Here is a 14,092-nt window from a genome sequence, read left to right as displayed (position 1 = left end):
ACCTCAAGGCAGCCATTCTGAAGTTTAGATAAAGCTGGACCTCAAGGCAGCCATTTTGAAGTTTAGATAAAGCTGGACTTCAAGGCAGCCATTTTGAAGTTTAGATCAACATAGGAACATCTAAATATTGCTTTTAAATGTCAATATTGCCATCCATTCCAAAGAAGTCGTTGTTACCAGATTTGTCAAACTGTGTGATGCCATAATGGCATCATTTTCATTTTGAACCAACTACAGAGAACTATTTAATGATAAAACCATCTTGATTTAGGACTCAAGAAGTCTTTTAGTGACAACTTATCCATAAGACCATTTGTTCAGAAAAAGTAGTTGTAACAAGATCTGCAAGATGGCCACCACGGCAGTCATAGGGGACTTAGGACTAACTACACCTAAAAAGAAGATTTCTCAGCAAAAAACCATGTGAAATGATCTGAAAACAATGCATAATGACTGCAGTAAGAAAATAGATCATGGACCTAGTAATTTGTCATTGAGGTGTTTAAAATTCATAATACAAATACAGCTATCAAAATATCATGACTGTATGCACAATAGTGTCCACTGTACTGAGCTCAATGCAAAATAAAACATTATTGCTGCAGCAAAAGTAGGTCACAATGACCTACGTTTGCCTGTGGTGAGTGGCAAATTCCAAGTTTCATGACTTTGTATATAATGATGTCAGACAAACAGACTTAAATGCAAAATCTTAACCAAATCATTGGAGATTGAAAAGGTCAGCATGACCTGCTATTGCCCACGGTTGGTAGTACTCATGAGTCCTGATGAATACTTTTAGCTAAATGCTAACACTTGACATTGATGCCTAAAACAACAATTTCAACACAAAAGTTGTACCTAAGCTTTACTAGTGAGTTAAAAGTTATAGGAATTTGTCATGTGTAACTACTGTATAATTGAATTAACACATCTTGTGATGCAATAATTATGTCCCTTTGCAATGGATCAGTGGTCAGTGGAGAAAATAATGCATTAAAATCCATCAGCAAAACTAGAAATACACAAAATATGCAAAAATTCTGTAACATGTTATAGTTCACACACACTTTAAAATTAGTATTAATTTAGATGTATTTACTGAAATTAATTCTAAATGTAGATGATGTTTTCCCTGGTGACCTCTGACCTATTGTAAAGTGATGTTAACTTTTACATCTCTTCAGGAAATATGTAGACTGTTCAGTATTTGTTTAATATGAGATCAATGAACAAGCTATTATTATCACAGTTATCCATCTACAATGATGCACTAACACCAGTCAGTATTTTGTTCACCGTCAGATCAGTAAAGTCATTATCAGTTATCTGACTACAATACGGCACTAATTGGAAGTAGAAGTGTGCTGGAATATGGGCGTCAGCACTGTTAAATATAGTCATAGCATTATAAAACTGCTAGTCTGGTTTTTGCCATTAACGATACATATGCCATGAATATTTTAATCACTTTGGGCATTTCAGATTAGCTTTTGATGTAAGCTGATTCAGAAAACAAATCTCAAAGAAGAAAACCAGTCAATATAAAAAGTATGCTACATCGATTTGTATAAAAACATTTCTAAAATCAAATTGGCCTTTAATGAAGCATGTTATTCAAGAAGGTGGATTCTAACATAAAACAAGTTTTCATCATCATTTTACTGCTTTTCGCTATAAGCAATCTTTTAGCAATAAATGTATACCTGATATTGAAAAAGTAGCAATTTATCTCGGATAATTTTCCTCTCAAAGTGGTTCATTACTGTGAATGACTTGACCCTAAGGCTAATGTTGTAATGTTGTACACAAATGGCATATAACGGTGTGACTGAATACAGTAGGAGGAATAAAGTTTACAATATTTAGGTATCTAGGTATTTAGGTAAAATAAATACAATATTAGCAATGAAATGAGTACAGAGTTCAAAGGTAAACTCAAGCAACGTCCTAACTATTGGTCATATGTGGATATATTGAAGAAGCCATATTGTAAGGAATATGAATAGTCATTTGCAACTATGCCGGATTACCCATTGTAACAGAACAATCACTCAAACGCTGAAAGAAAATGAATAAATTAATTTGCAATAACCTAAGATAAATCATTCATGTTTTCTAAATGGCATGTCTTGTCAGCTGCTGAAGCTATGACAGTTCGACTTTGCACCAAGGGCTTAGCCATACAAAAAACCTTTCCCATTATCCCATGATTTTGATTTGGAATTCTTGAACTTAAATGACATATTAAGGTGGCTCATAATTTGCAATAATTAAATACAAATAAAGAATAATCATATATGAATATTTGATTTTTGTCTGTTTATTTTCTTTCTAGGTGTCTGTTTGTATTTTGTTTGTATATAATATAGGGCTTCCTGATGTGATCCTTTAATCCAGGGCTGAAAATTAGCAGTAGTCTGCAAGTTCAAGGCTAGTAAATTTCAGTTGTTTCCAGTCAGCATTTCATGGGATGGACCAGTAAAGGTTCAGTTGGACTAGTACATTTCTGAATCTACTAGTCCTTCTGGTTACAAACAAGTTATGTTAAATTCAAGGTCTGTTTGATAATTTTTGATATATGAATGCACATATACTTTTTACAGGACATCAGAATGCCTTATGGAAGAATAATTGCTGGCTAATGTTCACATCTCAATAAATGAATTAATATTATTATTATTACTATTTTTCAGTATTATTATTATTATTATTATTATTATTACTATTTTTATAACAGTACTACATTACTATTACTGGTCTCAATGGTTCAGGTGCAGTTATACAAAGGTACATATACGTGTGTTGGTAGTCTATAGTATTCTATCCAATGCACATGAAATTGGTTTCACCAGCATATACAGTTTTTTTAACTATTACATATACATGTATTGCTACCTTAGGTACAAAGCTTATATACAACTGGTATTCAGCAGTGACTCACAATGCTCATTATAACTGAGAAATGAATGGTATCATACAATGAAAAGTGACTCACAATACTCATTCTAAATGAGAAACAATTGGTATGTAATAAGATGAAGTGACTCCAAGTACTCATTCTGAATGATACAACTTGTATCCCACAAAGTGACTCAAAAGTACTCATTCAAAATGACAAACAACTGCTAATGCACAAAGAAAAGTGAGTCAAAGGACTCATTATGACTGATAAACAATTAGTATCCTATAAAGAAAGCTACTCTCAGTACTCATTGAGAAACACCTATTAAATTTTTGGAAAGAGATTAAATCTAATAAGCCCTAATGAAGTCATTTTAATTCATACCTTTATCTAAAATTAATTCATATATATATAACTTTGCACAAGTCTATGCACACAGTTACCATGGTAACAGCTGGGTTAATTCTCAGGACAAAAGCAAGAAAATGACACCCTTCATCAAAAAGCGAAGAAGCATTAAGAAAGCAGTAAAATTCTTGTGCAGCAGTGCAAAGACAAAAGTAACCCAGTCCAAAACTAATGAAAACCTCTGAATCTTAGTAACATGAATAACACGTTTGATATGGGGTGTGAAATACTAGTATACAGTCTGATGTTTATAGGAGCTAAAATATACCATATATACTAACTTCAGTCCAACTGAAAACTGCACAGATCCAGATCTGCCATCCCATAATGCACCAGCAGATCTGGGTCTGTGCAGTTTGCTAGGCATACTCATTAGAAACAACAACCTGGACTCTGATCTGCAAGCATATTATGATATGGCAGATCAGGATCTATATTTTTTTTTTCAGTTGGACTTGACTTACAAGCAAGTATAGACAGTACAATCTGATGTTTCCATGGGTTAAACTGTAAGGAAACCTAAGCCAACTTAAAAGGAAACATTAAAATTAAAGGTAAACATGTACATTCACAAACATATAAATAGCAGCAATGCTTATCCTGTTAACCAAACATTCTATGGTTTTCAGCGAAAAACTATTTTGAACAAGAAACCTCATTATGGAACTATGTTCTTTCATGACAGTAATGTAGCTGGATTTTACACCCATCAATTAAACCGAACAGATCTCATGAACAGCCAGCAAGTAGCATGCTTCATATGAAGTGCAATTGTTGAAGGAAATGTATTTATGTACATTTGTATAGCCAATTAAATACTGATATGTAATATAACTTCCTATGGAGTGATATTTTGTCCTATGTTATGGCTCAGTGGAAATCGAAACACAGACCCAGGCCTGTCATCATACAACTTCTTAATTAACCGAGGAATTCTTGAAATTAAGACCCAGGCCTTTCATCGTACAACTTCTTAATTAACCGAGGAATTCTTGAAATTAAGACCCATGCTTTTCATCGTACAACTTCTTAATTAACCGAGGAATTCTCGAAATTATAACCCAGGCCTGTCATTGTACAACTTCTTAATTAACCGAGGAATTTTTGAAATTAAAACCCAGGCCTGTCTTGTACAACTTCTTAATTAACCGAGGAATTCTTGAAATTAAGACCCAGGCCTGTCATCGTACAACTTCTTAATTAACCGAGGAATTTTTTAAAATAAAACCCAGGCCTGTCATTGTACAACTTCTTAATTAACCAAGGAATTCTTGAAATTAAAACCCAGGCCTGTCATTGTACAACTTCTTAATTAACTGAGGAATTCTTGAAATTAAGACCCAGGCCTGTCATCATACAACTTCTTAATTAACCGAGGAATTCTTGAAATTAAGGTAAAGCATTTTAAGTTTTCCCTAACTTTCCATAAATCAAAATTATAAACAATGTTATGCACTTCTTTCATCTTTTTCTATTATGCATGAAAAAAATTACAATTTTAGGACATTACTGATTCTGGATATTATAACCATTTTAGAATGCTCCATTTGATAGATGCAATGTGTATGAAAGAATGCCTCTCTCTGTGTGTGGACATCAAAATTTTTTTTTACATTTATTACTGTACATGATCCATCAACAAAACTGGATTACGGAATCGGGTCTAACCTGATCAAAGTAAAACTTGAGTCTGCAGTCAAATTGGATGAATATGGAATCAAGTCCACCCTAATCAACGCAAAACTATAAATCTGCAGACAAATTGGACAAATACGGAATCAAGTCCACCCTAATCAAAGCAAAACTATAAATCTGCAGACAAATTGGATGAATATGGAATCAAGTCCACCCTAATCAAAGCAAAACTAGAATCTGTAGATTCACTGGGTGCAACCTTGAAAAAAGCAGTGCAATCCGTGTAAAGATAGAAAATGCATAAAGCGTTAATTTATACACACATCTGACTATATTAACCCATGTCACAAGATGAAGAAATCTACACTGCAAAACTTTTAATGTAACATTACATAAAAGGCAAATGTTCACAATAATCAAATGTTGCTAAATTTGAAATTTATCCATTTTAAATATCGAATATATCAATTGATATTTTCATAATTTTTAAATAGGTCACAATAAAAAGGCTAATTTGTGAACATCATCTTAAGTTTTAATTCTTCCTCCATTATTTTTTCATCTCTAGTAGAACAATTGTATTTTTGTGCAGATCAACATTTCTTATCTGACATGGCAAGAAGTCAGCATGATCAAACTGCACAGATCTGTGGATAGGGTAGAGGTTCTGATCACACCTTTTTGTCCTTGACCTTATCAGGGACCTCATCTTCAGAGTCATCATCGAACTCATCTGTTTCCTCCTCCACCTGGGGCTGTTAAGCAACATGCCATGCACAATTAATGACATCAATAAAATTATAAAACAATGGGAAAATAAGGGAAAATTCACTCTCTTGATCATATATCACAACAACTACTGGGTAAGAACATGGCATGCAACCATCTAGCACAGCTAGGCAATTACTTCTAATATGTTCGTCTTTATTTATTTCATTTGATATATCCTCTCTTTTCTTTTACCATCTTTACTTACTGTAGATAAGTGACTTTCCTGATGCAACGTTTTTACTCCTGATTAATAATGATGCACCAATATTTACCTATATAACTGATCACTTCAGTATTATCTAAAACTGTATAACTGACACCTTAGATGTAAATATGAATCAACAATCAGATTAACAGAGATGCCATAATTCCAATGGACCCCCAACCAACCAACCAAACTGATCACCAATTAGGTGTGAATCATTTCCATAACTGGGTGGCTTGACAAAAGCAAGGCAAATAGAAATATTTACAATGTAAAACATACAAATTCAAATCTTTACATGATCTGAAATTGTCAAAATACAATTAGAAGCTAACTTTCAATCCCTTTCAAAAATTGTGTGTTTTAAGCAAACAGATATGCAAATTAGTAGGCTGAGCAGTCTTTCCTTTCTGTGGGGTCAATTACTCTGCTCTGTACATCTTTCTGAGGTGTCAATCATTTTGCTCTGCAGATAGTTTCTTTCCTAGGTGTAACTTTTCCTGTTCAGATTTTACTTTGGTGTGAAGTTTAATTTGTCTCATGAAATTTAATAACTTAAAAATTCCTAATTGTAAGTTAATGACTCAATTCCATTCTCAATATTTAAGTAAAATTAGTATCATTACATCTTTTTTCTTGACACTAAGGCTTGTATCTCTAAGATCCCAGAAAGTATAATTTAAGTATTTCATTCCAAACAGCTGACTTCCCTTCTCTGCACTCTATTCCCAATTTTTCTAAAGAACTTCAAGGCCTATAGTTTTTATTTTGGTTAATTTAACTCTGACCCAGTTTCACCAACTTTTCATGCTGTTTAAGACTGGACTTAGGCCATCTGACTGATCAAACCTAAACCAGACTTAAACTGAACTCAAATTGCTTGGATTCAAACTTAAACCAGACTTAAATTTAACTCAAATTGCTTTTATTCAAACTTAAACCAAGACTTAAACTGAACTCAAATTGCTTGGATTCAAACTTAAACCAGACTTAAACTTAACTCAAATTGCTTGGATTCAAACTTAAACCAGACTTAAACTTAACTCAAATTGCTTGGATTCAAACTTAAACCAGACTTAAACTTAACTCAAATTGCTTGGATTCAAACTTAAACCAGACTTAAACTTAACTCAAATTGCTTGGATTCAAACTTAAACCAAGCTTAAACTTAACTCAAATTGCTTGGATTCAAACATAACTTAGGTCTAGGCAAAAACATTCTGTTCAAATAAAGACCAGACTACCAGTGTGAACTCTTCTCTGTCCAGCACAAAGCCTTATATTTACAATATTTCCATGCTAGTTAAGTAGTACTTGTCACTGCAATACCTCTATGCTAATTATATAATGTATTTATAATATTTCATTGCTGATTAAGTACTTGTATTTACAATATTTCTATACTAATTTAGCAGTTTTGTGTTTACAACATTTCTATGCTGATTAAGTACTTGTATTTACAATATTTCTATGCTAATTAAGTCCTTGTAATTACAATATTTCTATGCTAATTTAGTACTTGTGTTTACAATATTTCTATGCTAATTAAGTCCTTGTAATTACAATATTTCTATGCTAATTTAGTACATGTGTTTACAATATTTCTATGCTAATTAAGTCCTTGTAATTACAATATTTCTATGCTAATTTAGTACTTGTGTTTACAATATTTCTATGCTAATTAAGCACTTGTGTTTACAATATTTCTATGCTAATTAAGTACTTGTATTTACAATACTTCTATGCTAATTGAATATTTGTGTTTACAATATTTCTAAGTTAATTAAGAATTTGTGTTTTAAATATTTCTATGCTAATTAAGTACTTGTATATGCAACATTTCTATGCTAACTAAGAACTTGTATTAACAATATTTCTATGCTAATTAAGTACTTGTGTTTACAATATTTCTATACTAATTAATTACTTGTATTTACAATATTTCTTTGCTAATGAAGTACTTGTATTTACAATATTTTGATGCTCATTAAGATCTTGTATTTACAATATTTCTATGCTAATTAAGTACTTGTATTAACAATATTTCTATGCTAATTAAGTACTTGTATTTACAATATTTCTCTGCTAATTAAGTACTTGTATTAACAAAATTTCATTGCTAATTAAGTACCTGTAGTTGCAATATTTCTGTGCTAAATAAGTACCTGTATTTACAATATTTTGATCCTATTTAATTACCTGCATTTGCAATATTTCTATGCTAATTATGCACTTGCATTTATAATATTTCTATGCTATTTAAGTACTGTGGATGTGAGAATTTAAAAAAAAAATAGGGATGGGTTTATTTCTCAGGAATAAGCTCTTGCATAAAATTTGGCAAACATGTTAGTTGGAGTCATGATAATAATGTATGGCTATGAGGGTCTGTTGTTCCAGATAAATGTATCAGTGATACAATCATGAAAGACTTACCATTACTGCAGACAGGAAGAGAGAATATATCTCTATATATACCATTACATTACTAAACTCTTGGGAGTATTGCAATACTAATAACTCAAACTTCCATCATCTCTTAACATACAACATACTTATGAATTAATATATAACCTATGGACTGTAAATTGGATCATAACTGTATTAACAAGTGTATTTGTATTTAAAGAAGCAAATCTGGGCATTAAATATTATTTTTAAAAATAGTTTGCAATAAATGTGTGCAAAAAAACTGAAGTTTTTACATAAAAAATGTGAAAATATTATACCACAAAGCTATTTGCAGGAATTTACTGTTTTCTAAAAGCCAAATCTCAGAACTCTTAATTTATTTTACAATGGCTCAGTTAAAAGAATAGCAGCATACCATCATGTATTTGTGTGTGTGTGTGTTCTAACAGCATATATGGTACTGATTATAAGTAAAGTCCTAAAAATGTAACTGTAAATAATTGCAAAATACACTTTACAAATATAAACCCTTTAAAATAAATGTAAACTACAAGTACTACTGATGAAGATAAATGGAAGAGGCATATGAATTCTGTAAAAGATAAATAATATTAAAGATAAAGGTAAAAAATATTTTAAAAAATATAAAATCCTTAAAATAAATTTTTTTAATATAAACACCATTTCTTTATATATAAAAAACACAGGGCTTTCTGTGGTGTACATCATCATAAAGTTCCTCAATCATTCATTGTATGGGAATACAACAAAAATGAATTAAACTAATATTTAGCCCCCTACCCCCTTTTACTCCAGCTATCAGCATTGCCAGTGCCATATTTTATCTGTATTATCATCAGGTTTTTAGGTACCTACAGTCAATTCACAATAACAAGATGTCAAAGATGTCCACTGTACATGCCATACTGGACATCAGATCAGCACAGTTTTCAATTCAGATCCAAGTAAACACCATACAAAGTCTTTTGGTAATAACCCCATGTCAATACAACTTTCTGTTCAGAAGTAGAAGCAATACCATCTTGATCTGGGATGAACGTAAGAAGTCTTTTAGCAAGTTGGTATGATAATCCATAGAAAAGGAATAGGATTTTCATGGTCATACTCAATTTCTGAGCAGCACAAGTTTGACCATCTAGACCAATGGAATGAAAATGTGAAAAGATTCATGGCAATCCTCAAAGCAGTTTTAGAGCAGCAATAACAAACTTGTGCTAAACAACAGCTGCACAATGAAAAATGGATTATCAACAAACAACAGAGCATCTTGTAAACTCTCCAAGTCTGTAACTAGCAGAGTTAAAAATGAGCTAGAGTGTAAAAACGCACAATTTGATATCAGCATAATGAAATCTGTAAGAGTGGTCAGTATTAAAAAAGAGCAATCTGATCATAGAAATGCATGACATTTAGATTAACTGCCACAATCACGCACTTACTGAGTTATCTTTCATTGACTGGATATAAACAACTGCATCATCCTTATACCACTGTGCCAATAATGAAGATAAAACAAGCTGTGTTTTATTCATCAAAAGTTTTTATCACATACACAGTTTTTGAAACACTGTGTAAGAAGTCTGTTCAATGATAGTATTCTCATAAAAACTGCCCTCCTCCAGCCTTAAATTTAGACCCCCAAACCCCATGCCCATACAAAAGTGCTAGTGGGGTAATTCCACTGCTGTGTGAAAATCATGTGGAAATCAGATCTTCCAACCTTGACGAGTCTGTCTCAGTAAGGCAGTTGATCTTTTTTTGTAAGAATGACCAGTTTTCAGTAAGGTGTAATAAAATATCAATAACTGCTAGTCTAAAGCTGGAAAACATAAATAAAAGTTTGAGGAAGTGGCAATAAACATTATGTTCAACTGAAATATTTGTAAAGTACATGTTGACTTTATTTACCACTAGTACAGTTGCACAAACTTTAGTTCCAAACCATACGCAACTCAATGGTTTGTTGTTATCTCTCAGCTTGACATAATTCTTGGAAATTCTTTTTCCATTTCACTAGTCCTACAATGTAAGACATGGCACATGTTTTTGTTTTAGTGCTATCATCCCCCATAACAAAAATATTGGGTGATGTGTCTTACATTGTAGGACTTCCATTTCTCATGATGATGGCAATCATGTCTCCTGGCATGAGACATACTCAAATTGGCACATGATGTTCAATAAACGTAATTGTGTCCTTTCCAGCTTTTATTCACAAAAATACGAATACTCCTTTTTATTCTTCTGTGTTGATTAATAACACTTTTCTAGAAGCTTATTTTCTCTTTCGTCCTAAACATGCATCACTTTCTGGATGCCATTTTTTAAAAAAAATTGTATAATCAAAAGTTTGATCATCCAGATGCTTCGCACCAACAAACAGGTGCAGTTTAAAGCATCTGGGGTGCTGCTGCAAAGTTAGTCTGGTGCCCTGACCAATTTCCCTAATCCTAATATGAAACCTGAATCCAAATCAAGCAGGGATGAACCAATTATCCGGATTTTTTCCATAGTTTTTGCTTGTATGCCATAAGTCCATATTTTAAGGGTAATTTTCATAAAACTTGTGGCAAAATTGTAATGGTTGGCAGGTCTGGGAAATCACTGTTACTTCCCTGGGGCCTTGCCCCTAGAGTCATAACTTGGAAACCACTGAGATCCATACCCAAGTGAGCTGAGGTTGCTCATTTGGTTAACATGATGGACATCTTAACAAAAGGTAGTAGGTTCAAGCCCCACCATCTGGTCAGTGTGGAATTTCTCATCATTTTATTTATAGGTCATGGGTTTTATTGACCTTAGTAATTACATCTGGAATTGTTTCATGAGGACAGCATACTGGCCTATCAGATCTATTATTCAGAGCTCGAAATATATTTTAAAAATAATTTGTGATTAAGGTACTTAATATAAAAAAGGCATAAAAATCTTCTATAATGCACATTATTGTAAAATCAATGAAAACTTGAATCTGGCACCTGTCAAACTCTATTTCATGAAATATATCAAACTAGTTCCAAAATATGAATCATTTTCTAAGGAGTAATTCTTCACAAATTAACTATAAATATAAAAATGTTTTTTGTTATCTTTATAGCTTGTTCTATTGATAATTATGCCTTTTTGTATTCAAACACTTGTTTTTCAAATCTGTTTTTTATATCTTTGTCTGAAAGGGAACAACTTTGTATCCCAAACCTGTGATTCAAAATAGTCATTATCATAGATTATTTCTTTTGATTTTCTCTAACAATCTGGGTCAGAAAAATGGTTTCTGTTGAAATTTCTTCCCAAGCTGCTGAAATTACACCATGAAAACAACTGTTTCAGGGTTTCTCTAGTTTTGCTATCTTCCTCTATATTTTATGATTTGTTCATGAGAAGATACTTGTGTCAAAGTTAATTAAATTCTTTTCAACAGATTTGTTTTTGGCTAAAGGGGTCTAAATGTTTTGTATACTTAAAAATGGCAGTAATATTAGATGGCAGAACAAGCATCATTTGTTATCAATTGGAAAGACATTCAAGCCAGTACACTTTCCATTAAATTTCATCAAAATCTCTTAAGTGGTGTTTCAGAAGTTGCTAAATTATTCTCTATTTTTAGTCATGGCAGTCATATTTGATGGCAGACTATCATCATTTGTAGAAATTTAAAAATCATTTATGCCAGAATGCTTTTTTTAAAATGTCGAATTCTTTCAGTAGTTTTTGAGAACCTAATCGTTTAAAGGATCCTTTTGGTAATGTAGGACATAACTGATGAAAGATTGGTATCATCCATATCAAGTTAGAAGCTCTTACTGCCTCGATGCTTTCTGTCAGATTTTATCAATTTCTCATGAGCAGTTTCTGAGAGGTTGTCAACAACGTAATTTATTTTAAGTAATAGCTGTTGTATTTGATGGTTCAGAGGCATCCACTTGCACACACTGATAAGTTCTTTATGCCAGGATGCTATTTGTCAAATTTTGATGAGCAGTTTTTTTAGTAGAAGTCATGAAAATGTTTTTCTACTTTAATAATGGTGGCTAAATTTGAACATGGACTGGCATCATATGAACCAAGTTTGAAAGAACCTCATGCCAGGATGCATTCTTTAAAAATTTGGTAACATTTTTTGAGTGGCTAAATTTGAACGTGGACTGGCATCAACTTAAAGAAGTTTGAAAGAACTTCATGCCCTTATGCATTCTTTCAAATTTGGTCAATTTGTGTTGAGTGGTTTTAGAGAAGCTATAAATATGACACTCAATACATGATGTTCAACAGCCAATGGACCCAAAGAACCATATAGTAAGTTCATTGGGCCACATGGCCAGGTAAACTAAAAACGAATAAAATGCAAAGATGTGCGCTCACTTAAAGAGTACATAAATTCCCTTAAAGTCATCCAAGTTAATTACAGTGCTTTTTGAAAAGACATACTTCTGATTTCATCTGTCATGGGACTGAACCCCATGGCAGACTGGTAAATTTTTCCTAGGCTTTTTTAAAATTCAAACGTAAAACACAAGTTCCAGAATCCATAACTCTGGAACTCATAGACTGGTAACAAAAAACCACTGCGAGTAAAACACATCTAGGGAAAAATAAAGGAAGTACATCAGTATATTAACCTTTACATCCTCAAAACTGCTGAAGCGTTTCCGCGACCTGTCTGGTGTTGCCGGTTTTCGATCTTCTTGGTTTATGACTTCATGCCACTCCTTTTCCATATTCGGTCCATCTCTACTTCTTTTATCCTGACTCACCTGTGCAGGAGAAGGCGTGGGCCACTTTAGTGGTTAAATTTTGATTGATGGTGTGTTTATTACAATTTCAGGAAGAAAGTAGTTTTCTTTCTGGCAGCATCATAATATTCATTTTTAAAACAAAAAAATGTAGAAGGAGTAAAGAGAAAATTTGTAGACACATCTACCAAAAGCATTGACCTAACCTGACTGAAGCTCCTAACCTGGTACTTCTACATAATTTTAGATTTTATGTTTAGGGATGGAAGGGGTGATGGGGCTTATACACACCTCTTAAGATGTAAATACTTCAAACTTAACAACTATTTTACTATGTAGGCTGTGGAGGCTGCTACCTAAAAAGTTGTTATATTAAGGGGATTTCAGCCTCTCCAACAATACAAGACTATTCTCAGTTCATCTATCACTGAAGGACTAATTACATTCTATGACTGAATTCTAAAAATCTGAGTAAAAATAGAGTTACTTATTTCAGCATTTAATGGGCTCTCTTTCCTGTCCTATTACTTTGGATGAGCATGTTGAAGTTCATGAGCAAGAACTACCCATTCTAAAGGAAGGGAACAATGTTTCTAACCACACGATACATTTTTGTCACATTCTGATCTCTGTCTTTCGTCAAGTAACTGCAGTCTATCATCATATGACTGCATTATTTCATAACATGACTGCAGTCTTTCATCACATGATCTTCTACTGCATGTACAGTGCACACAAACTGGCACAAGCTAACCAATTTCCATCATCACAAAAATCAATATAAACATTAACTGTAACAAATGTACATACTAAAACAAACAATACTTGAAATTAACATCCCTTAAACAGAACACTGACCTAACTTCATGGACAGCTTCTGTACTCCCATTACAAAACAAAAATACATACTTGTATTTCTTTAATTTAAAAAAAATTAATATTCACATTTTTATTTATGAAATGTAAATTAATTCTAGATAAAAGCTGAATTGAGGACTATAT

The 14,092-nt window shown here is 32.5% G+C and overlaps 1 protein-coding gene across 4 annotated transcripts in view; it reads right to left on the bottom strand.

Moving 5' to 3' along the window:
- Positions 1 to 14,092, bottom strand: part of LOC149802125 (band 4.1-like protein 3) — a 98,417-nt gene that overhangs the window by 8,323 nt on the left and 76,002 nt on the right. The window contains exons 13-14 of one of the 4 annotated variants that reach the window (XM_089956520.1): positions 12,977 to 13,111; positions 5,626 to 5,703 (exon numbers count right to left, since the gene is read on the bottom strand). The exons of 1 other annotated variant lie outside the window; for it this stretch is intronic. In XM_089956520.1, the coding sequence (XP_089812646.1) occupies positions 5,626 to 5,703; positions 12,977 to 13,111 (213 nt within the window). The remainder of the gene's footprint in view (positions 1 to 5,625; positions 5,704 to 12,976; positions 13,112 to 14,092) is intronic. 2 more of the 4 variants (XM_089956521.1, XM_089956522.1) reach the window with 2 other exon arrangements.

This window comes from Sinohyriopsis cumingii, chromosome 4 (genome assembly GCF_028554795.1).
Source record: "Sinohyriopsis cumingii isolate HCF-2022 chromosome 4, ASM2855479v2, whole genome shotgun sequence".
NCBI classification, from domain to species: Eukaryota; Metazoa; Mollusca; class Bivalvia; order Unionida; family Unionidae; genus Sinohyriopsis; species Sinohyriopsis cumingii.
Note: the sequence above shows the minus strand (reverse complement) of the source record. Positions and strands in the feature narration are given on the sequence as shown.